The sequence below is a fragment of the Nyctibius grandis genome, chromosome 1, assembly GCF_013368605.1.
Source record: "Nyctibius grandis isolate bNycGra1 chromosome 1, bNycGra1.pri, whole genome shotgun sequence".
In the NCBI taxonomy this organism is placed as follows: domain Eukaryota; kingdom Metazoa; phylum Chordata; class Aves; order Nyctibiiformes; family Nyctibiidae; genus Nyctibius; species Nyctibius grandis.
In genome coordinates this window covers 41,635,405-41,657,862 of record NC_090658.1, presented here as the reverse complement: position 1 = coordinate 41,657,862, position 22,458 = coordinate 41,635,405, and the positions used below count along the sequence as shown (strand labels likewise).

The following is a 22,458-nucleotide window of genomic DNA, read 5'->3' as shown; positions in this document are numbered from 1 at the left end:
TTTTCCATCTCTATGCATATATCCCTTCTGTCCTTCATGGTAGACTACTTTGTCCGCAACAGCACCTCTTTGTGGAAAAGGCTTTCCCCTCCTTAGCATCAGTGTCATTAGGCAGAGATTTGTTAGTGTCGTTTTTCTGTAACTCAGTTCTTGGGACATGTGAGGAGACCTGGGCTATCATACGTTACAGATCTTTTTCCTTTTGTACATTAAGTCCTTGTGTACATTAAGTTTTCAAAGAATTGCAGATCTCTACTGCAATTCAGATCTGGTGGGAGGTTGGAAACCTTACTTTATATTGAATAGAGCAGCAAATAAAAGTCTGAGCCATATAGTTTATTACCACATACATTAAGTCAGGCTATGCTGTCATTTGCAGCTGTATGCAGAACAAACTATTTGGGGATCGAGGAAAACAGCCAGGGGTGGGGCATTGGAACTAGAAGCATGAGAGGGAGGGGGGGAGAGAGAAACACATGCACACGCTGATGTGGAACAGGCCAACAAGCCTCTGTATGCCATAATAATCAGAGAAAGTAATAAACATGAGGGGAGAAGAAACTCTCTTCCTTTTAAATCATTCTATGCAAATGTCCAAGTATGAAAACACTGTACATTTTTACACTTAATGTTTCTTGCCTGTGTCAAAAGTCCATCTGGGCACACATGTTTTTGTAGGCTAGCAATCATTTTGTACAAGAATAATTATTTGTTAACATAGAAACTGTATCCACTGCTGTGTTGTTATAGAAGCAGCTACATTCAGATTAATTGTATAGTGTACAAGAAATAAATCAGAAGGCTCTAAGCCATGTGCAAGTCTCCTTTGTTGATACCAGCTGATAAGATGAGCTACTCAAGTAACTTACTGCAGTGTCTTAGAATCACAGAATCCTAGAATGCTTTGGAAGGGACCTTTAAAGATCATTTAGACCAACCCCCTTGCCATAGGCAGGGACATCTTTCATCAGATGAGGTTGCTCAAAGCCCTGTCCAACCTGACCTTGAACACTTCCCAGCATCCACAGCTTCTCTGGGCAATCTGTTTCAGTGTCTCACAACCCTCATCATCAAAAAAATTCTTTTTGTGCAGTCCAGGATGCAATTAGCTTTCTGGGCTGCAAGAGCACATTGCCAGCTAATGCCCAATTTTTCATCCACCAGTATCCCCAAGTCCTTCTCAGCAGGGCTACTCTCAATCCTTTCATCTTCCAGTCTGCTTCCGTCTTTGGAATTGCGCTGCACTTGGCCTTGTTGAACTTCATGAGGCTTGCATCGGTCCACTCCCCAAGTCTGTCAAGGTCCCTCTGGAAATGGTCTCCCTTCCCTCTAGCAAGTCACTTGCACCACATTTCTACTTTGCCTCCTGCCTGCAACCCCAAGAAAAGATTGGGGCTCGAAGTGCCAAGTGAGGCTTTAGGGCCCTGATTTTGGCAGAGCTCAGATCAGACAATTTAAAATTATTTCCTCTAGAATTTAACAGACACTGGTAAGCTCTCTGTCTTCTATTTTCTTTTAGCTTTTTTCCTAGTATATATGAGATCGGCTCTGATAAATACTGTTCTCTCTGGTCTGAATAATAGGACAGTGTTTCCAATAGCAGTTGGTCCTGTTCAGTCAGGAAAGAATTGGAAGTGCAGAGATGGATGGCGTTCCCTGCTGGCTTTGAGTGTTCACAGGTAAACTATATCCTGGAGAACATCATGCCTTTGTCTGACGCCAAGACTTGCTGCTAAGGTTCAGATTTGGAGTGTGACAGTTTTAGGGGTGTGGATAGTTGCATCTAAACAACAAAAGAAGCCAGAAGCAGTTCCTTGGCTGTACAGCTAAGTGACACAGCCTGATTGACATCCAAGTGCCTAACCTGTCCTTTTCCTCTTTTTCCACAGGGTAACTGTGGCCAGACTGTGTTGAGGACAGTTACTAATACATCGTGCCCCATAATGCTGCACCTGGGCGCTGTCTGGGAGAGTGCTAGTTGTTGTGGGCCAACATGAAGGACAACTATTGCTAACAAATAATTTGGATGATACTAGGTACTGTTCAAGCTTTTACCATGCCACTGTTTTATTTACTAGTATAGTCAACAAGACTGCTTTATGGCCTGAGAGTCTCTTTAAATGTGAACATGCAGTATGGATACAGCCTGAGGGATGTAGAGACTGATGTGCCTAAAAATGGGATTTAAGTGTAATGTGTCTGAAGCCTAAAACTGAGATATAGAAGACCTGTGTTCTGATAGCTGTGAAGTTTGCTAGATGCTCACAGTCACTCAGTGCCAGTGCTGCTCCGACTTCACAGAGCCTTAGCTGGAGGCACCAGGTAGTCTGCCTGTGTTGCTGAGTATGCCTTCGGTATGTGTATGTACAGAAGACTGCGAGCTTGGATCTTCTATCTGTGATTCAGTGCTCATAGAAAGAAACACTGAGGGAGACAGACCAGAAAAAATAAGAAAAACATTATGTACTGAAACAAGATTCTTTTATTTCAGTGCAGTACAAAGAAATAGGAATTACTTTGCTTTGAATGAAAGTACTGGAACTAAAAAATTAAGCAGATGACATACATTCGTGTAGTACTAGGAATCCGTGGATATCAAAGCAGTGAAAAATGATAGCTATGATGCTGCAGCATTAAATAAATATTTACATAGCTTTAAACTAATGCATTATTTCCTTGATTTAGTGTTATATCGTTGGTAACTTAGTTTCCAGCAGTATAATAGATTACCACTGACAATGCTGTCTTAGCCATCAGCCTTTCAGTCAGTGATTTCCTTACGTTTAAAATGCACTGGTACAGCAGTAACACTCCGTACCAAGCCACCTCTCCAAAACCTCAGTAAAACCAAAGTCAGCCTCTTTTTCCTTTTTTCTTCCAAAAGAATGAATCTCCTCAGTTCTGTTAATTATGTTGAACTTTGGTTATGTGTAGTAACACTGTAAACAGTGGGCCCAGTTCACAATCAAATAACATGAACTCATTGTATTAAGGTCATGAGAAAGTATTGTTTAAAAAAAAAAAAAGAAAGCAAAAAAAAAAAAAAAGGATTGCTACGTTGTCATCCTGCAGCACCAAACACAATAGCTGCTCAGTTTTTGGACTCCTTCAATTAGAGCACTATTTTTCAGCTTGAATCAGGACAGGTCATCTGTTTTCCTAGTAAATGTAGGTAAGTTGTTACATTTTCAAAGGTATCAAAACATACTGACATAGTGGTTTGCAGCAGAGTCAATAGCCCCATTTACAGACCCAGTGGTTTTTCTTTTTAAGTAAACATTAATTATCCAGGTGTTGCTGTGATCCAAGCACATTGTCTGAAGGAAGCACATTTCTTGCCAAATTAAGTCTTTACATAAGAACATGTTTTTATAGTGGATTAGAGTAGCTGTTGTGTAAGTTACTAAAGTCACGTGTCTTCCTGCTTGCACTTTCTGCCAACACAAAATATGGATAAACATGCAGTAAAATGTAGCATCATTTAGAAAATAATGTGTAAAAAAAAAAAAATAAAAAAAACAAACCCTCTAAACTATTCAGTATCTTATATTAAAGCATTTACACTGTATAGGCATTCATATAAGGATATAGTATAATAAAACTCATCAAATATACAAGCATGCAGCAGTTGCCTTATATTCACAGTTCTAGAAATGACCACGCATTGATTTCTTCAAATATAAATTGGGTTATCCAAAATAGATTTTGCAGCCACTCTCCTTTGTAGTGGCAAACTATGTTCTTGTGTGCATTGCAGATACTGACCTATATAACAGGCCTAAGCTATGCCACTATATTGTACATATCTGTGATAAATACTGTGTTTTGAAATAAGAAGGATAATGAGAAGTTATCCATACTTCTCATAGTAGAACTTGGAGACTACACAATGCTTGAAGTGAACAAAATATATAAGCGTATTTATTGTATTCTCCTTAGAGAGTAACACTGCAACCTTGCCACATATCTAGCTACTGCATAAGCTGGCCATGCAGTTTTCAAATAAGTTTAGACAGATTTTTTTTCTATTTGATATTTTATTCCATCAGAAGAGGTATAGTAGTAAACGTATATAGTACATATCCTTTCTGTTCTGCAACCTTTACAAAGGACTCCTGCTACTCTTAAATTGTGTAGGGAGATACAATGCAGTGCCAAAGTCACACTCAGAGATTTAAAATGTGTTTGTAGAGAGGTCGTCTTTCTTCATTTACTCTTTTGAAGGTGGTAAGCTTGGACCATCTTAACTGTCACAAGATGATAGTACCCAGATTAGACCCCCTCTGTGGCTGAATGCCTCTTGGAGGGTAGAGTTGAGGTCATGTGGCTTGAAGTTGCCTGTGGTTTTGACTTGCTTGTTATTGCCTAGCTTGGCAGGTTAACCTGGTGTGTGGCTCCGGGAGAATGGTGAACAAAATACCTGGAGGCAAGGCTTGTGTTAGTTGTGTGAGGTTTGCAAAACTGGGCTGTAGATCCTGATAGAGGTTTCATATGTGCCAATGCAAAATCGGCTTGAGGAGCATGACTTAAAACCCTTTCCCTGTCCAGGTATTTTTCCAATAGTGCCTGCATTCTGCTTTTGCCCTGACTTCCCTTGTCTTCATGTATAGTAATTTATGTGTTTTTAAACAATGTGTGCATGTACTTCCTTCTTCTGAGCACTTCAGGTAAAGCTAGTGGGAGTAACCTTGTAGGATGTTACAGCACCAACGATGCAAGTTGCAGGGATTCATCCCTGTGTATAAAGCAGCAGTGGATTCAGAAACAGCATGTAGGAAATAGCTTGGAAAGGAGAAAGATAGACAAGAGGCAGAGGGGGAGATAACAGAAACATTTACCAATGAAAAAGGGGAGTGAGAAAAGGGAAGAGAGAGGATTGGGGCAGTGGTTGCTGTTCTCTGTTATTTTTTTTTTTTTTTTTAAAAAAAATTATAATCCTCTCTGGAATGTTTAGTTCAAAGAGAAACATTGCCCGTTGTGTTTTAAAAAAGTGAGCTTTGGCACACATGTAATGTGGGAATGAAAAGGTGAGTAGATGGCTTTGGTATGTGCTGTCAGAAACTGTTACATTAATGTACATCTGAGCTTGCTTTTGTAGTTCATTAATCTGAGTCTCTTTATGTATACATATTGCTGTTGTCTAGTAAAGGACATGTGACACTTTCCAGAAAGAGCTGTACTGTTTCTTGTCAGTCTTATTTAAGAGTAGGAGAGCAGTGGAATAAGTCATTGTACTAGAGATTCCAAGCTCTTCTGGCACAGATACTCATTTTTCCTCTGAGGATGTGTCTCTGCGTATGTGTGTGGGGAGCCTCAGCTCTGTATTTGGTATCTGATACGAGGGCATCCAAGTACTTACATTGTGTCAACTGGCACTTGGAAAATGGGCTTACAGTTTATTTTAGTTGGCTTGCTTGCTGCCACAGATGTTGCTTTTCTGCCTTTCTCCAGGTTTGTTCAGTAAGAAAGATCTCTGTGTTGACATCTGAAGACACAAATGCTGTGAGAAGTGACTATTTTTTAATGATTATTTGGCAGTAGGGTCTGTATAAATATACACAGAACCCCATTTTTTTTGCCTACCTTTTAAGCTGTATACATCCATAGATGGACATAAGACTTTAAATTCTGAAACATTTGTACAACATATCAAAGCTAGTGATTCACAGGTTCTTCACTGCATCTCTGTCATATTAAGAGCAGCAGTTTAGATGTGGGGACTGTCCAGAAACATAACAGCGTTTTGGTTTATAAATTTCAACTTCATTAATCTGAGGTACTGCACTAGTCTATCATTCTTTTTCCAATTCTCATTTATTTCTTTAAACTTTGGCAAAAATGAGAATGTGTTCTGGTTTCGATCCTGATTTCTTATGCATTTTAATATTTGTACTAGGTTCTTCGGGTTCCTCACTGAATCTGCCATTCATTTTTCTTTCCACAGGGAAATTTCGTCTTGGAAATGTCTTTGAAGAAACTGGAGATTGTTAAAAGCAGATGTTACAGCTGTCTTGAATATAGTAAGGAGGAAAAGGAGCTCTCCTGAGCAAACTGACAGTTTGCCACAAAGAAGTGTGCCACTAAGCTGTGTGCCCCGAGTTCCCACAGGTCTGCACCACCTTTTGAGAATTTATAGAAGTTGGATGCGTAAGATCTTTGGGGTTTTTTAGAAACCTTATAAGCAATATTTCTATTAGCAACCTGGGCTATTCCTTGAAAAGAGGAGACAGTTTATTTTCCATTTTTACGTGTCTCTTCCACTCCTTTTACAAAGTGAAGAAATTAATTCCTGAAGACAAGGGGTGTTTGACCTGTTACCTTTTCATGCTAAAGTTAGCTGTGCATTTCAGTCATTACCAGTCTGGTTGTATGGTAAAGAATAGTTTACACTAGAATAAAATGAGGCTACCAGAAGAGGTATTTGTATCACCAGAAGAACCTCTACCTCAATTTAAAGTTTGCCAAACGCTCCTTCCCACTCCCCCCAATTTCTCCTTCTTCCAGATTTTGCATATGGGTCTCTCCAGGTGAAGAATTCTGTGAAGCACCTGGAATTACATTTGACCTTCTTTATTATTCTTTCTCTAGTATCATGTTAGGTGAGGGATCTCTTAAAGAGCAAAAGCACGTTGGGCAGCCAACAGTCTTCATAAGAAACAGGTAACTGAAAAATATTCTGTTTTCTTTGCTCCTCAGGCAATGACAAGTGAAAATCTGGACTGGGTTGCTGAAGAAGCAGGAGACAGTGAGAGGACAAGTGAGATTAGGAGAATGACCCTCTGACCTTTAGAAAGAAAGAGCTGTCTCTTCCAGAAGCATCCTGCTTTTCTGTCAAGATTCAGGAAAAACATGAATACAGGTACAGTGTCATTTGAAGAAATACAAATAAGGAATAATGTGGAGTAATTGAATATTGACTGAGCAAATCCACTTGAAAACATTTGTTAGCAAGTCCGTCAATAAAATGTTGTTCCACACACTTCCATTTGAAGAGCTTCTGATTTTATGTGTTACATGCTGTCTTGCTTAGGCAATACTACATACAGTGGTGCATACCTTTAATCTTTAACATAAAGATTTTTTCCCCATGAAGATCTCCATTAAGTCCCTCAAAGTTACATTTGAAAATAATTCCAGCTTCTAAGTCATTTATGAACTTTATATAGTTTGAGGGGAAGTTTTTTTTTTTTCATTTGAATGTGATTGAGTGTCAGATTTGATGACCTAATACTTGTGCTTAGTTTTCACCAGTTTATTAGGAGTTCAGAATGGTATCTGTCTGACTTGACTATATTTGTGTATTGAGAGAATGTATGCAAATGCCGCATATGATGTGAAATTTGCAGGCGTGTGCTGTGTTACAAATCTTTCCTTACATAGCACTAGGAACTTGTAATGTACAAGGAAGAGCCCTGTTTCAGATATTGCTTTACTTCTCAGTACCTGCTACACAGAAACTGATGGGCTTTTATTTATGCTGATTTCTTTCTGTGAAGCATGTTTGTAATTGTTAAAGGTTCCCTCCTCATTCTGAAAACAATCATGGGAGTTCACTCATATAAAGAAGAGCAAGGTGGATGCATAAGAAATACAGAATTTTGCAGGGAAAGGAACAAAATGAGAATGTAACCTAGAGCTTTTAGGCCAGCGCCCAATCCATTAACTCAGTCTGATTCAAGTTGGTTTGCCTCTGTAGCTATTTCCCCTCCTTCCTCTCTACCCTTATTATATTTTGTGCTGTTGCAGGAGGGACAGATATTACTATGTGAGACACAATGCCCAGTATGTGTTCATGCAATGCCATTGTGATACATATAATTTGTATTATTCACATTTGTGGCCGTGCAACATAAAGGAGCACAAAACAATCCTCTGGAATGCTACAGTCGTTGGCTCTTTTATTGTATTTTGTTCTATTCTGTAGCCTGAATCAGCCATCAACCTTTTTTCTGTTCTTAAAGGGAAAATTATTATCTTAATTTTAGAGGATTAAAAAGATTTACTGAGTCTTCCTATAAAACTGCAGTGTAGAATTTGTTGTGAACAAAACAGAGCTGACTCCTTTGACTATAGCAGAATAATTTGCAGCCAGAATTGAATTGTGCTCGTAAAATCTAATTTTAACAAGGTTTTCAGAAATCGGTTGCAGTAGCTTGATTTTTGTCCTATGTGTCTTTTGAATTTTAGGGGAAACCTAATCTTAGCATGTTAATGTAGTTGTAGCATATGGATATGCAATAGAAATGTGTTTTCATGAAAATCCAATTTAAGAAGCTGGATTCTTCATTCAGATTCTCTGTGAATCCCTGATCGAAATACAATTCAAATACACAATTCTCACAGACTTTTTCTTTGAAGCCCATGCAGGACTCATCGAGACAGGAGGTGCAACAGAAAGCTCCACTGTATTGTTAAGACTGGAGTTTATCTACTGACTTCAGCATCCACACGGTGTAAAGCATGTGAGTTCTTCTTTTCTTGTCTAAACTATTTTGAACGAGGTCTTTTTTACATGCTAGTTTGGCAAGCTTCTAAGGCATTTGTGCAAAGTGATGATGCAAGAGTAACCCGATTCAACACTGAGAAGTTCATAAATAACATCCAGCAGTAATTAAAGTGAAAAACTAGAGCTAAGAAAAGCAATCACTGTACAGTATCAGTTAAGCTACTGCACTCCGCAGTGTTAAAAGTGGAATATGTTTACTGGTACATTCAACTCAGGAGGTACCACTGTGAATTTTAAATGTACCAAGGATTCATTCTGGTTTTTTACATAGATTGAATTGGATTAACAGTGTTTAAAAATCCATGAATCATAAAAACATACAGAAAAAAAACATAAACCATAAAAAACATGTTGAAAGGATAGGAGAGGAAGAAAAACACAGTGCCAGAAATTACCATCTGGAAACATACTGTACATGTAGTCAGTATTTTTGTATTAAAATGAAGGGTTTAATTTTGAAGTCCAAAAGGGTTTTAAGATAACTTAGCGCCTCGATAAGGCCATTCTCAGGAGGCAAGTGCATGATATTCAAGATGGGGATATTTATAAAGGACTTCAGTTTGAAGAACTGGAATAGCCAGCTGATGTCTTTATCATCTTAATGAGAAAGTCTGTGCTATTTTCAGCAAGTATACACCAAAGTCACAAAAAAATCCTATAAATTCTTTGTCTGGATATCTCCTTAGATTAGTGTTAAATGGCAGGTAACATTCACACAGAGCTTAGTTTTTCAGTTTTTATGTATGCGACAACATAGTAGAATTTAGGTAGCTGGTAGTATAGCACATTAACGGGTAGGTCTTAAAAGTAGCATTCTGAGACTCTTTTTACTTGTTTCTCAAGCCCTCCTCTGTGCCCCCTGCAGAGCTGGGATTTACTGTAAGGAACACTGGGCCCTGTATTGTGTAAAACTTCGTACAGCGCAGCCCCAAATTCCATTCAAAGATTCATTTTGTTAGAAAAAGGTGAGGAGAAAAAAAAAATCTGACAAAAACTTAAATCTGTTTCTGTCAGGGAGGTATGGCCATTGTGCTGTGGCACATAATCCGTGCTTTTCTGGTTGTCAAAGAGAAGGTGAGAGTAGTTGTGGATACTAGTTCATGCTTCAGGCAGAAAAAAGTGGTAGCCAGCCCAAAGCAACCTGAGACTTAACATACAAGATTTGTAAAGTAGCCACTACCTGATTTTTGGACTTCACCCTGGGCTTAAAGGATTTTCTGTGGTTATGCTCTTGGTATCAGCCAGGTGTCAGGGGAATTCAGATTTTTTTACTTATTTTTACACCCTGGCAGGACAGAATAATTTAACAGTGTTGTGGATTAGTTGATAATGGAGACAGGAGTAACTTGTGAAAATTAATTCTAGAACTGGGCTTGGATAAAAATGCTCACGTTTAGATGTGCTCGTGGATTAGACCAACAGCTCACATTCAATTTTTGTCTTTTTGTGACTCTAGTTTTAGGTACTAACTTGTAAACATCACAATATATAGTCTTCATACTTAGGAAATTCGCTGAATGCCTCCGTATCAGATACAAGATCATCGGCAGGACTTCATATGAGGAACAGTTAAACAAAAACTTGTATGAATAAGGCACTAGTAAATATTTGCAGCAAACAACAATTACAGTCTATATTCTTTAAGAATAAAGCCGTTCTGTTTAGGAAATTGCCTCTAATACAACAGAGTTACCAATGCCAGTTTGAAGGGGGTTAGAGAAAGTGCATCTTCTAGATTATGCCTGTGAGGTCTGTGAGAAACCACTGAATGCACATCCCTGTTAAGTTTGGAAATAGCCTGTGCAATGGTGATACTCAGAAGAGCTAAAGCAAGAGGAAACTGGTCTAGATTCTGATCTCCGCTAGCCCAATGTAAAATCACTGTAATGGATTTGCTCCAGATTCATTTACATTGGTAGAGGGATCTGAAGCCAGAATCGAGGCTGCTGTGGCAAATCTAGTTAAACAGTAACAGTGCTAACCCAAACAAATAATTGGCTATAACCCCCTTAAACAGCTTTCAAAAAAGAATCTGGTATTTTTAATTTCCTACTTGCTAAAGTCCAAGGATGCACTTTGTCTTTTGGTCTAATGTAACAGACCAAAGCCTTCTGCACTACTTTGGAGCTGCTGCCATTCTGAACAGTGTTAAAATATCAATCCATACTTTATACCACATGAAACTTGAGTCTGCCAGTCCATTTGTAGGATGGCTGACTGCTATTTTGCATTAAAAGTTGTTCAAAAAACCCCCAACTCTTCCATTCCTAAAACCAGAACATCCTGCTGCTTTTAAAATGTACTTTTACGTATTGGCTCTTTTGGGGGGGGTCATTGAAGCACCAGAATTTGTTCATCAAACCAATAAGAATGCATTTGTAAACTAATGGATCTGGTTAATATTCATGATTGTATTTCCCTAGGATCTGTCCAGTAAAACTACTGCATCTGAATCATTCATTTGGTATACTAAATGGAAGGTCAGTGGTAACTCCACAGTCTGATTTCATCACTAAATCCTGCTTTGTAAACAGACAGCTTCACTTTATCATCTGACAAATTCCTGTTCCACTCAGATCCTCCATTATTTGTACAAGATGTCATTTAATAAACTTCACACATTCCTAGTATCCATAATGCAAGACAGAAAAAAATACATTGATTCATTCCTGTATATTATTGCCAACAGGTGCTACAACAATTAACAACTCTGGACAGTGGTTTTTTTTTGTTTGCTTGGGGTTTTTTTGTATCTTATGGAAGGACTCTGTATTAAGGTTATCTCAAGCTTTAAGATCATCCATAGGGACCTCAGAAGCTTTACAAACATCTCAACCAGTTTGTAAAAATGTGGTGAGTTTTTTGTTTGTTTTGTTTTTTTTTTTAACTTTGACTCACAAGACTAAATTCATTGGTGGTATAAATCGGCTGAAATTTTCACCACAAATTAATTGGACTAAGATTAATTTCTTAAACAAAACAAAAAAACCCAACAAGTAAATTAAGTGCTGGGCATCTCTCTACCACACTTGGTATATGTATTCTAAAGTTATATACAGAAGGAAGAAAATATATAAATTTCTCTTCACAAAGATCTTTCATTTGCAGCAACACAGGAAAGTTTTTTCTTTTTGTTTCTTATATGAATGCCAGACTATATGCTTTTCTGTGGGAGGAGGCTAATGAATGGCATGTGTTTATCAGAATATTAGAAAATGTTATTGAGCATTAGAGCTGTGCAGAATCTTTTCTGTAAAAGCTGACAACTTTAAAAATTTTTTGTTACGTCATTATTTTCAGTAAGGTGATGTAAATCTTGGCAATTGCAAAAGAAACAAAAATTCTTTGTCCAAAGTGTGCCTTTTGTGGTCGTAAATAGCTTTGTGGTGTGTCTCTAGCTGGCAAGTTGAAGTTGTGCGTACATTACCTTGTAAGAATTTCCTAAGCTGTGCTTACTTTAAAATAAATTTGAACTTTTTCTAACCTTGTAAACCTATGTTTTGAAAGTCAAGGTGGGTTTTTAACTTGTTCTTAAGATTAAAATAGTACATTGGGACATGGTTGGTTTTCCTTCTCTTTTTGCCCACTGCTTTTGAAGTGTGCCTTCAGGAACATACAGCCAGGTGAGAAAAGTCTGCATTTTGGAAAAAGTTCTGTGAATGTTGAACAAAATGCAGAACGCAGTTTTCTTTCATAGCCGCATTTCTTCAAAAGAAGCAGAGGGATAGCAATGAAACATTTTTATTACAAAACTAAGCTATTACAACTCTGACTGGAGAAAAATCTGTTGTCAAACATTGATATGTATTTTTTTTAAAGAGCAAATTCACACTTTTACAGAACAGTTGCTTCTTGGTGCAACTGAGTTGTGTTTGTAGAGGCACACTGTTAACATCAGCTGAAACTGTGGCCTAAATGAAGGCATCACATTTCTATTTATGCTGATGTATTCACCTGTATGGATGACATTTTAATGAAAAATGCCATTTCACAATTTATTTTTTTTTTTTTAGTAAAAGTTAGGAAAGACAAAACTTCCAGGTGTAAAATCAAACAAAATGACTATATGCAATAATTGTTGTTAAATGATCATGATTTTGCATAACACTCGACCTTCTGTCCTGGTTTGGACTAAAACAGAACCAATTTTCCTAAACTAAAAAGCAGTATTTGATTTTTGTATATACATTTGTTTGATAATGAGTCATCATGCAACTGCTGACTTGCACTTGATAAATATGTAACCTCGGGAAGAAATTATCTTGAGATTAAAAAAAAAACCAAAACAGTCCTGGGTCTTTGCTATTAAGCCAGAGATACTGAGAGGCTGTAGGGATTATGACGAATTCGATGAGGCCAACCCCAATCCCTCAAAACCTTCTCATACTTTTAGGAGATGAATGAATGACCAGTCATGTAACTGTAATGTATTTTAAGGCTAGTTAGAAGACATGGAAGAGCAATACTCAAACTAAATGCTCAAAACTAGGAAGTATTTGCATGACTGGGTATTTATGTAAAGGGAATTATTTATGTAGATGAAAGTTTGCTTATTCCTTTATGTTTTCTAATACAGTAAACCTACCCTCTACTTGTATGTCAATAATAACTGATCTTAAAATGCCATTTCATAGCTTGAATCTTGGTTTTGCCTCAAGGTTCGTTCTAGCAATGGCAATTAGGGGAAGTCCTAAAACTGAAAGAGAAAAATTGACACATGCTGTTAAATTCAAATGCAAAACATTAAAATTAACATGGAAGCAGAAATGACATTCAGTGTCAGAAGTAACAAATTTGAAAGTCTTAAATAATTCAATATAGAGAATATAGTTTAGACAGTTTTTATATAAGTGTGCTTTTTCCTAAAAACATCCCCCCCACAACCAAACTTTTTTTTTTGCTTTTTCTTTAAGTCAGTCTTTTGTCTGTAAATATGAAAGAGGGCTACACCGCAATGTAATTCTTCATTGCCATACTAAACAGTAGAATAGTCTTTCTAATTCGCATTGCTCATGGCAGTCTTATTTGATGTTGCTTTATTAAGTTTGTGATTAAAGCAGTTTGGGATTTTTGTTGGTTGTAAACTTTTGGCATAATGTGAATACCAGTCCCTTTCAAAAACAGCCTTGAGTTGCTTAATGATGCTTGTGCTGTTCCCCGCGTCTGCTTGGTTGATAACAAGGCCAGCTCCAGCATTCTGCGTAAAAGCATTTCCTACCCAATCAAAATTACCTACAAGTAAAGGCAGGAATATACAATGAGTTTCTAATATTAAAAAAAAAAAGCACGATCTCTTTAAAGGCAATCCTGCATTATACAGTACCATTTTCCCCAGGGCCTACCTGGGCAGAGACAGTAATAAGTTTTCTATACTAGCCGGAAAGAAAAAACTCCATTACGTACCAGTGTGCAGTGCAGATCTTTTCTGAAGTTTAACAGCTCTGATCCTTCATAAGTGAAAACAGGTTCTTTTATTTATTCAGAACTACCTTGCTCTTCCTCTTGCATATATTGTGTTATTACTTCATTTACTTTCTTTGTCAGCCTTTTCAGTGCCAAGAATGAAAATATTTTTTTGCCATATAAACAATTTAAAGTAGATGGGATGGAGAGTGGTTGCTCCATAATGCTGAGCCAAACCAATAGATCTTTTACAGGTTACCCATTGATAGATACTATTTCAGGAAAGAAAAACAGGTTTTACTGTTTTATGCCAGTTATTACCACCTTTGTTGAAATCTGAGGTAATGAATGAGCATTTCAAAACCTGGTGATTGCAAGGCAAAGAGGAGAATTGGATTAATGGAAAACAGGTAAACCAAGTGTTTCAGTTATTTCTTTTTATTTCACTGGAACTATAACTATTTAAGTTGTACATTTATAACACGTGCAGAATTTTGATGAAAAAATGCTGTTATTAGAGGCCATCTTTCAAAACAATATCTGAACATACATAAAACATGGAGGTATCTGAGAAGTTGGTACCCTTTCTTTCAGCGTCATTTCAGCTACTTTGGCAGGAAATGTTAAGTATTCTAAAGTTGTCAAGGATGGTAAATTGAAGCCTCATTATAAGGGACATTTTTTCCTACGCTTTCAAATAAAAGATGTATCAGGTCCTTAACGTGCATTTGTATTACTTTCACACAGCTTTGATTATTTCTTTCTTTTCTTTATAGAGCCTCTAAGGATGTAAAGACAATGAGAAAGAAAAAAAAAAACCTCAGCTAAGAATCCATGCTGTGTAGACAAGTTACTAGTTACTGAAATTTGATCTGACTATTGGAAAGAATTTAAAATGAAGTAAAAAAAATGATTTGGGGGGACTCCTAAAAGATTTGGGAGATGAGAGAGGAGTAAGCTGCACTATTTGAGTGAAAAATAAGATTGGGATAGGTTAAGAGAAGTGTGTGTGTTTAGAGCCCATTAAGGTAAGCTTTTCAGAGTAGCTCTTGGTTGTATCTCTGCACTACTTGGCATTCTTCATTCTTCATGGGCATGCTTCTGGGTTGCAGCCTTTGCCCTCCCTCACTGCCTTTGTGATCACTGGCTTTAAGACCTGTGCAGTAAGCCCGGGTGAGGACGTAAGCAACTAAAGCATCAGGCTACAGCATATTAGAATGCATGTTTTCTCTCTTGACTTTATAAAATCTCATGAGTTACTTTTTAATTCAGTAGCAGTTTTCTGATCCTGCAGCTCAGGCACAGCTGAAGCAGTCAGATTTTTTTAAAAGGTAGCTTTTTAGCCTGCATTTGATGAGCATTTGACTGATAACGACCTTTTGCAAGGTGCCATACAGCAATTTTACTTAAATACACCTTTAACCCAAAATACTAATTAGATATGTACCTAATGTTAGGAGAGTGTCTGAAATGTCATTACAATAAATGGAATAAGGCACAATAAATGGAATAAGACTTCAGAAGATGAGGATGAAAGGCATTTTTACAGTATTTACCAGGACTGACCATAGCTTTAACAATAACTTGGGAAACAGAGAACAGTCCATCTTCACTGGATTGCAGAAACAAGAGAGTATGTTAATAATCTAATTTATTCCTGCTTCATAAAATGTGTTGTATTTGTGTTTTCCGTCTGTTTTTAAATATTGAAAGCAGAATGTTGCTTTTGAGAAGCTGATACATAGTTAAAAAAAAAAAGAGTTTTTAAATGAGAAGAGGCTTAAAGCTTAGTCTTCATCCGGGTTCCCAAAGAAATGAGACCATTATTTAAGCATAACAAGCATATCTGCTACAGATTCCTCATTTACAAATGGGTGTTATTTCAGGCTTTCGGCTACAAACTAGAATTTCTTGAGATGTGGTTACTTACCAATGTACGCAGCTCCATCAGTCACCATATATTTGTTCCGATTTAATTTGGGAAGGGAAGTATTCTTTTGTTCTTTGAGAAAGCATGCACTCTCTTCCTCAAGGTCAAAGAATTTCTGCCATAAAACAGAATGGAGTGCAGGTTAATGAGAATTGTTCTATAATGGACAATCTTCTCTACTCTTTATTGAAAATGAGTTAGTGCTACAGAACAGCTTTAGTTTTTATAGCTGAGCATTAATTTTGATAAAACACTGCACATTTTATTTCTTACTAAATTCTCATAGTTTGTGATACTTTCTATGCCTCGGCATTCTGAACTATACAAAATATATGGCTACCGCATACTAAAAGCAATACAGTGCCAGGTAGTAAAGGCTATGAAATGAACAAAAAACCCCATCTTTGTGTTCTGCATGGTAAGAGCCAGGAAATTTTCTTTAGCTCATTTCCTCATTCATCAAGGGACATTGGTGTTTGAAGTCTGCTTCAGGATCTGGATTGGCAGGCACACCAACAGCTGAATTAATACCTTTATATTACACATTGCATAGTTTCCAACAGGAAACTTGCTCATTTCAGAAACTTGGAAACTTCTCAGGATTAAATCTGATATGGAGAGATCAAATTTACCAGACAACAAGAGGAAAATGCATCTGTGTTACTCTAAAGGGTGAAGTCTGAGTTAGATTTATTTTTTTTTTAATTTTTGTTTTTACTTTTGGAGCTATAGGCACTCCTTTCCTGCATCAGTGCCAGACAAAAATGAGATTTCCAGTACAAATCTAAGTATTGTTTGTTTCATCAAGGAAAGTAATAGTTAGACACAGATTGCAAAACCAGAAGTGGAGAATAATGTGCTGAAGGAAAAATTAAATATTTACTGCACGACTGGGAAACTGATTGAGGTGATGGTGTAGATCCTCAGAACAAACCTAATTCGCAATATGTTACTGATGAAAGTAACTGGCTATACATTGCACCCACTTAAGACATTGAAAAATAGTATTTAAAAAAAACCCACCCCCAAACTCCTTGATCATTCTTGTGGGTCTGTTTTCGATAATGCAAAATTCATCTCTTGAACGAGTGCTCTTTTTGATACAAACCTGGAATGAATCCTTTTAGGTTATGGAGATGGCTTTCAGAATAATCTTACTACTTGGAAAACCCAACTGTTAAATACTAAATTCATTCTTGAAATGTAGTGATCTATGTTGTAGACTACATCATCGGTTTGATTAAATCAAGTAAGGGTGTACGCATAGCACACAGGCAGTTAGTTTTATAAAGCATTCTTTACCCAGCTGATGGTGTAGGTAGGTTTCAAGCTGGTTTGCAGTAAACTGCTCAACTATTGAAAATGTGTTGTTACTGATTACCAGGAACACCAGCTTTAGGTTTTATACCACTGGTTACTTCAGACCTGCATATAAACACTCATTCAAAAAAATCTCCCTTCTTAATCATCAGCCTTGACCATTACAAGTTTTCTTGGAGAACCCTCCTCTAAGTTCTGAACAGGCTTATCTGCAATTAGTATTACCAAACCTCATTAAAATGGTTTAGTTGCAGACAAAAGGTAGAGTAGCCCAGAGGCTGCTGTCTAACACTTTATGCTATGGACACTGTCAGAATCTCTTCCTCATTGGAAAATATATTGGAGTAAATTTTATGTTGTCAGAGGTTGCACCAAAATTGCTGGGAAGAGCTCGTGTGTAAAATACCAAGGCTAGTTCAGGCTCCTGCTGATTCCAGCACTGAGGAGAGTCTCTGTTCTTGGACTGACAGCCCTACCCCTCCCTGCAATGATGAAAGTTTATTAGGGTTGAAGCAGGTTTTTGGTGCATTGGAAATAAAATTCAAAGAGTTTATGTTTTTTCAGTGCCCAAATACTGGATAGTGCTGTGGTGCAGTTTTATGATCGATAACTATCACAAAGTTGTTTTCTTAAATAGTCTCTGAATTTCACTTGTCACCGCATGCTTACTTACCTGTACGTGGCATTGTTGTCTTCCACAGCTTAATTTTTGAAGTGAGTTCAAATACTAGCAAAATTCCAAAGATAGTTTTTTGAATTTAAAAACAAGCACAACCACCCAAACTGTTTGCGTGATTGCTTTGTAAAGAGCACTAAAAAAGATTATTCTATGTAAAACTGTAGTATCTGTCCTTTAAATGAGATTTATATGGTATATTCACATCTAACTAACTAAACTGTATGGAGAAATCATACCTTCAATTACAGATTTTTAACATCACTCATGATTACAGCATTACACTTCTAAAAAAGTAGAACAAACCATCTTAGCAGCTGTAAAGGAAAATTTACTACATATTACGGGTTAGTTCTTAGACAACATCAAGACTGCAGCTGTGTGCCTGAGGAACTGCTCTACAGCCATGCATGCACCACAGAAATTATGTAGTTAGCAAACCAGCGATGGATTTGAATCTTTCTGAAAGGCTCTTGAATTTTTGGATAAAGCCAGAAGAAAATATTCATGTTTTTCCTGGTGTGACAAAAGAGGAACGGAGACAGTTAGCAGCCATAGGCTGTAGCTCTTCACAGGGATGTGGCAGATACTGCGTGACTAATACTAATATCGTAGGGAACAGTTTAAAACCCACAAATGGGTGAAGTACTCAATGCTAGGAAACAAAACATAACAAGCTGTCTTCTTCCCAGCATTATGAGATTTAGCAAAAACTTACATACCTTGATGTGAAAATAGTCAGGCATAATAATCATATTAGCTTAGAGTTGTCAAATTGAGATGGATTCAGCAGATGTGCTGAACTGAAAAATCATACATACGTGTTCTGTTTGTATAACAGCTTTGTAAGAGAGAAAATTTCAGATTCAGTCAGGAAAACATAGAAGGCTTGAAAATGTTATGTGTTCTCCAGCAACAGCAGAGAAGCTGTTAACTCCTTGACAATACAGATACCAGTAGGGAAACCCATCTGCCCTCACAAACAGAATACACAAATGTAGCTTAGATGAGCAAGTGAAGCAGCACTGGCATTAAGTAGTGCAGCCTGACGTTCTCCAACATGCACCTCTGGCAGAAGTACTGTGTTAGTAATACACCACCTTCTGCTGACATTTCATTCGTCTTTTCCATCCTTATTTTAGGAGTTTAGAGCTCTAAAATGAAATCAGTGCTTAGGAGCAAAGGTTTCATCGTTAATTCATAACACATTATTTACTCGTAGGGCATTTCTGGCTTTCTGAGAATTAGTGAAAGGTTCGATTTTTCCTTCCTCTTACCTTAGCAGGAATACACCTGCACAACTCAGATTTGTACTGGGGCTCGAGAACAATTTGTGCTGTGGATACATATGTCTGGTCCCTGCCACTCCTTCCTGGTCTCCAGTTGTCTAAAGACACTTTGTTCTAGTTCATACTTTCTGTGGGTCCTTAAAAACATGCACCTTTCTCTGACCTGGCCCCTTTTTCCTGCTCCTTCGAGAGTTAGACTGAGCATTCTTGCACATAAGACTTGTTTCCAGGGTTGAGCACACAAAACTTAAGGAGTACGAGAATTAAGGTCCCAAGAGGCACACTGGTGAGTTCTTCACCTTGAGTTTACCCTTTATGATTCACACTTCAATTTCATGACTACATGTGGCTCAGTACATAGGACAGAGCACCCTGAATGAGCAGCAGTTTGGTATGCAGTTTACTCCTTGACATTTGGCTCTGTGCTTATAGCATTTATTTAGTCCTCAAACAAAGCTTTCTTTGCACGCGTTCTTCCCAGTGATCATTTTTCAGAGTACTTGTATTGAGTTTGCACTCTCAAAGCAGTTTCAGTTGAATCCAATAATTATTAAAGCTTGTGTGAACTGGACTCCAAGTGAGATGCTGAGGAATGCAAAACTGGGGACTAACCGTTTTCTAACTACATTGGTGATGTTACTTGCCCAAAATACTGGCAAAAGAGAAAAAAACCTGCTTCTCGATAGAGCACACTGTTACAATTCAGCAGTTGCACCTACGAAATGGTGTCTTGCAGTCCCTGCCTTCCTGACCTCAACAGCAGATTGAAAAATCACATGCACAGCAGTTGGCGGCTGTTTTTAATCAGGACACTGCTAAGCGTAACAGGTTTGCAGTGCCCTGCTTCTCACTGTATACCTGCAGTTAGGCAATACCAAAAATTCCATTAGCCTGGTCAGCGACCAGGGGAAATCAGGGGGAGATTCCCATCTAGCAGAGGAATTATATCTGCACAGCCTTCTCCAAGACGACCAAGATTCCTTTTAGCATTTAGTTCTTGACAAGATAAATTCTGTACTAAAGATTTAACCTGCTGTAAATAGATAGAAATGGGTATAAGTGTGTAGAGCATTAGGTACCACTTAAATAAAAAATAATTCTGAACACAGAAATAGAATATCAGTGATAAATAAGGAACAAGCTAGAAGTTACTCGAAGTTGAAGTGGCTTTAGCAGTGTCAGCCATGTATGGGCTTTTTGACTTAAAAACACGCTTTATGCTGCTTCTTACCTGGGAAACTTGTAATAACTGTGTACATTACAACAAAAATCCCTATTTCTAGATATGCATAAATACCACTTAGTGTGTATAACACAAACAGTACTTGTTTTTTACAATTGTTGATTTTAAAAAGCCAAAATGATTTAGTGGATTATCACTTTAAGAGGTCAAAATAATTTAGCAGATTATAGAAGACAGTTAACTGCCAAAAAAAAAAGACCCAAGATGAACTGATCCAAGATGAACTGATCCAAGATGACTGATTTCCAGTGTGCCTCAATTTCATAAAAATAAACTGTATCAAACTGAAAGTAGTACTTACCATACACTCTGTTCTCTAATACAAATATGGTATTTCTCACTTTCCTGTATTCCATGTCTAATGTGGTCACATAATGGTTGTTCTAGTCTTCACAATTCTGAATTTGTAGCCTGAATTTAATGTAAAATCTTCATTATTTTTTCTTGTACTTTGTACTTGATTAAAGGAAAAGCAGATGCTTATGCAGCTGGACAGTAAGGTTACACGAATCCAGACTAAAACACAGTTTTGTGCTGTCGTATTTACTCTTATCAGCCAGTATAAACAAAACATATGACTATGGGTCACTCTGTTAGCTTTGCTGTGAAAGACCAGATGTAGTGTTTTACACAGGCTGTCCACCACACCTCTTGGCATCATTCTATTTTTTTTGTCTTAACTTTTATGTCTGTTACTACTAGGAATACATTCAGTTCATTATATTACATTTCCTGTGTTATTTAATGAAATTTAAAGGCTTTGAAACTAACAGAAAACACTTCTCAGTTGTGAAGTTTTCTTGATTTTTTTTTTTGGGGGGTGGGAAATATCTCAGATTTCAAAGTAATATGGATTATACTTACAACTTTCAAACTACAGCTTGGAACTTCAGTGCAAATAGCTTTCAGAGACGAAACAAAGTTAAAGGTAAGGGGATCTGTATCTCTTGAGAAACTTATGAGAAGCCGTACTTTAATACTTCGTAAAACTAACGCTTCTCTTATCTTCCCATCTAAATATGGCCAGTACCTGTGGAGAAAGAATACAAGATATTCAGAGAACTTGAAAAAATACTGGATTTTTATGCAGCCAAGAAACTTAAACACATGTGAATTTCATTTTCTTTCCCTTGAAGGAATGCTGTTCTCACTTAAAGGGGTTTTCGCTAAACAGATCTGCCAGTGTCCTTTTTTGTGTCATTCTGCCCTGCACCAAAACTGCCACTGTGGGGACAGTGAGGTCGTGGATGTTTGAGCACATCTCGCATCTGTGTAGGTGCATGGAGAGCTGCCAAAACACTTGCACAAAATACAGGTACCTTATCTGCCCATAGCTGAGTGAGTTACTCTTGTGTCACTGCCAGTGGTGAGCACAGTCGAGCTCTTGCAGTGCCAGAGAACCAGCAGAAGGGGCTACAGGTAGAGGGTGCTGCTCCCCCAGCCCAGACAGAGGGACAGGAAGGATTTTCTGTTGGTTACACAAGTAAGGGAGCACGAACACGGGGTCCCTCCCTGTCTGCCATCCCTACTGTACTGGGACCATACAGACTGGGCACTGGAATGCCTTCTGTAATTTCTTGCTTGGGAAAAGAAGAGCTGCTGCTATGCAGGGTGCCTGCATCCTTCAGTAGCAGATGAAGATGGGTCATTTAAGGGGGATGCTACCTTTTTTCCTGATGAGGAATGCAGAAATTCTGCTATGAATAGGCTGGTGGCTTCCATGGTGCTATTCTCACAATTCCTAGTTAGCTTTGTGTTCCTGGCCTGCGGTGGGAGCAGCTCAGGACGGGGAGAATTAGGCAAAGAAAATGCATGTTTTCTTTATTTCAGCAGCATCAAGGCATTCAGCCTAATGAAGTCTGAGCTCTACAATGCCAGAAAATAACTTACAAGCGAGAACTGGGAGCTGACAAGGTAGGGGATCTGTGGCAATGCCTCAAACACAAAGCCATGCTGTAGGAACAATGTTGAAGAATTCACACAGATGGCTTCCCTGGATCTCCCTAAACCAATATATTGCTGAACTCTTCAGGCATGAGAACAAAGGAAGGAGGAGTATGGGAGATAACATCAACTGCAACACTGTAATGG

The 22,458-nt window shown here is 37.8% G+C and overlaps 1 protein-coding gene across 1 annotated transcript in view; it reads right to left on the bottom strand.

Moving 5' to 3' along the window:
• Positions 1 to 13,502: 13,502 nt before the first annotated feature.
• PLD5 (phospholipase D family member 5) overlaps positions 13,503 to 22,458 on the bottom strand; it is a 208,913-nt gene continuing 199,957 nt past the window's right edge. The window contains exons 8-10 of the mRNA XM_068410724.1: positions 21,232 to 21,397; positions 15,840 to 15,954; positions 13,503 to 13,738 (exon numbers count right to left, since the gene is read on the bottom strand). Coding sequence (XP_068266825.1) covers positions 13,503 to 13,738; positions 15,840 to 15,954; positions 21,232 to 21,397 — 517 coding nt within the window. The remainder of the gene's footprint in view (positions 13,739 to 15,839; positions 15,955 to 21,231; positions 21,398 to 22,458) is intronic.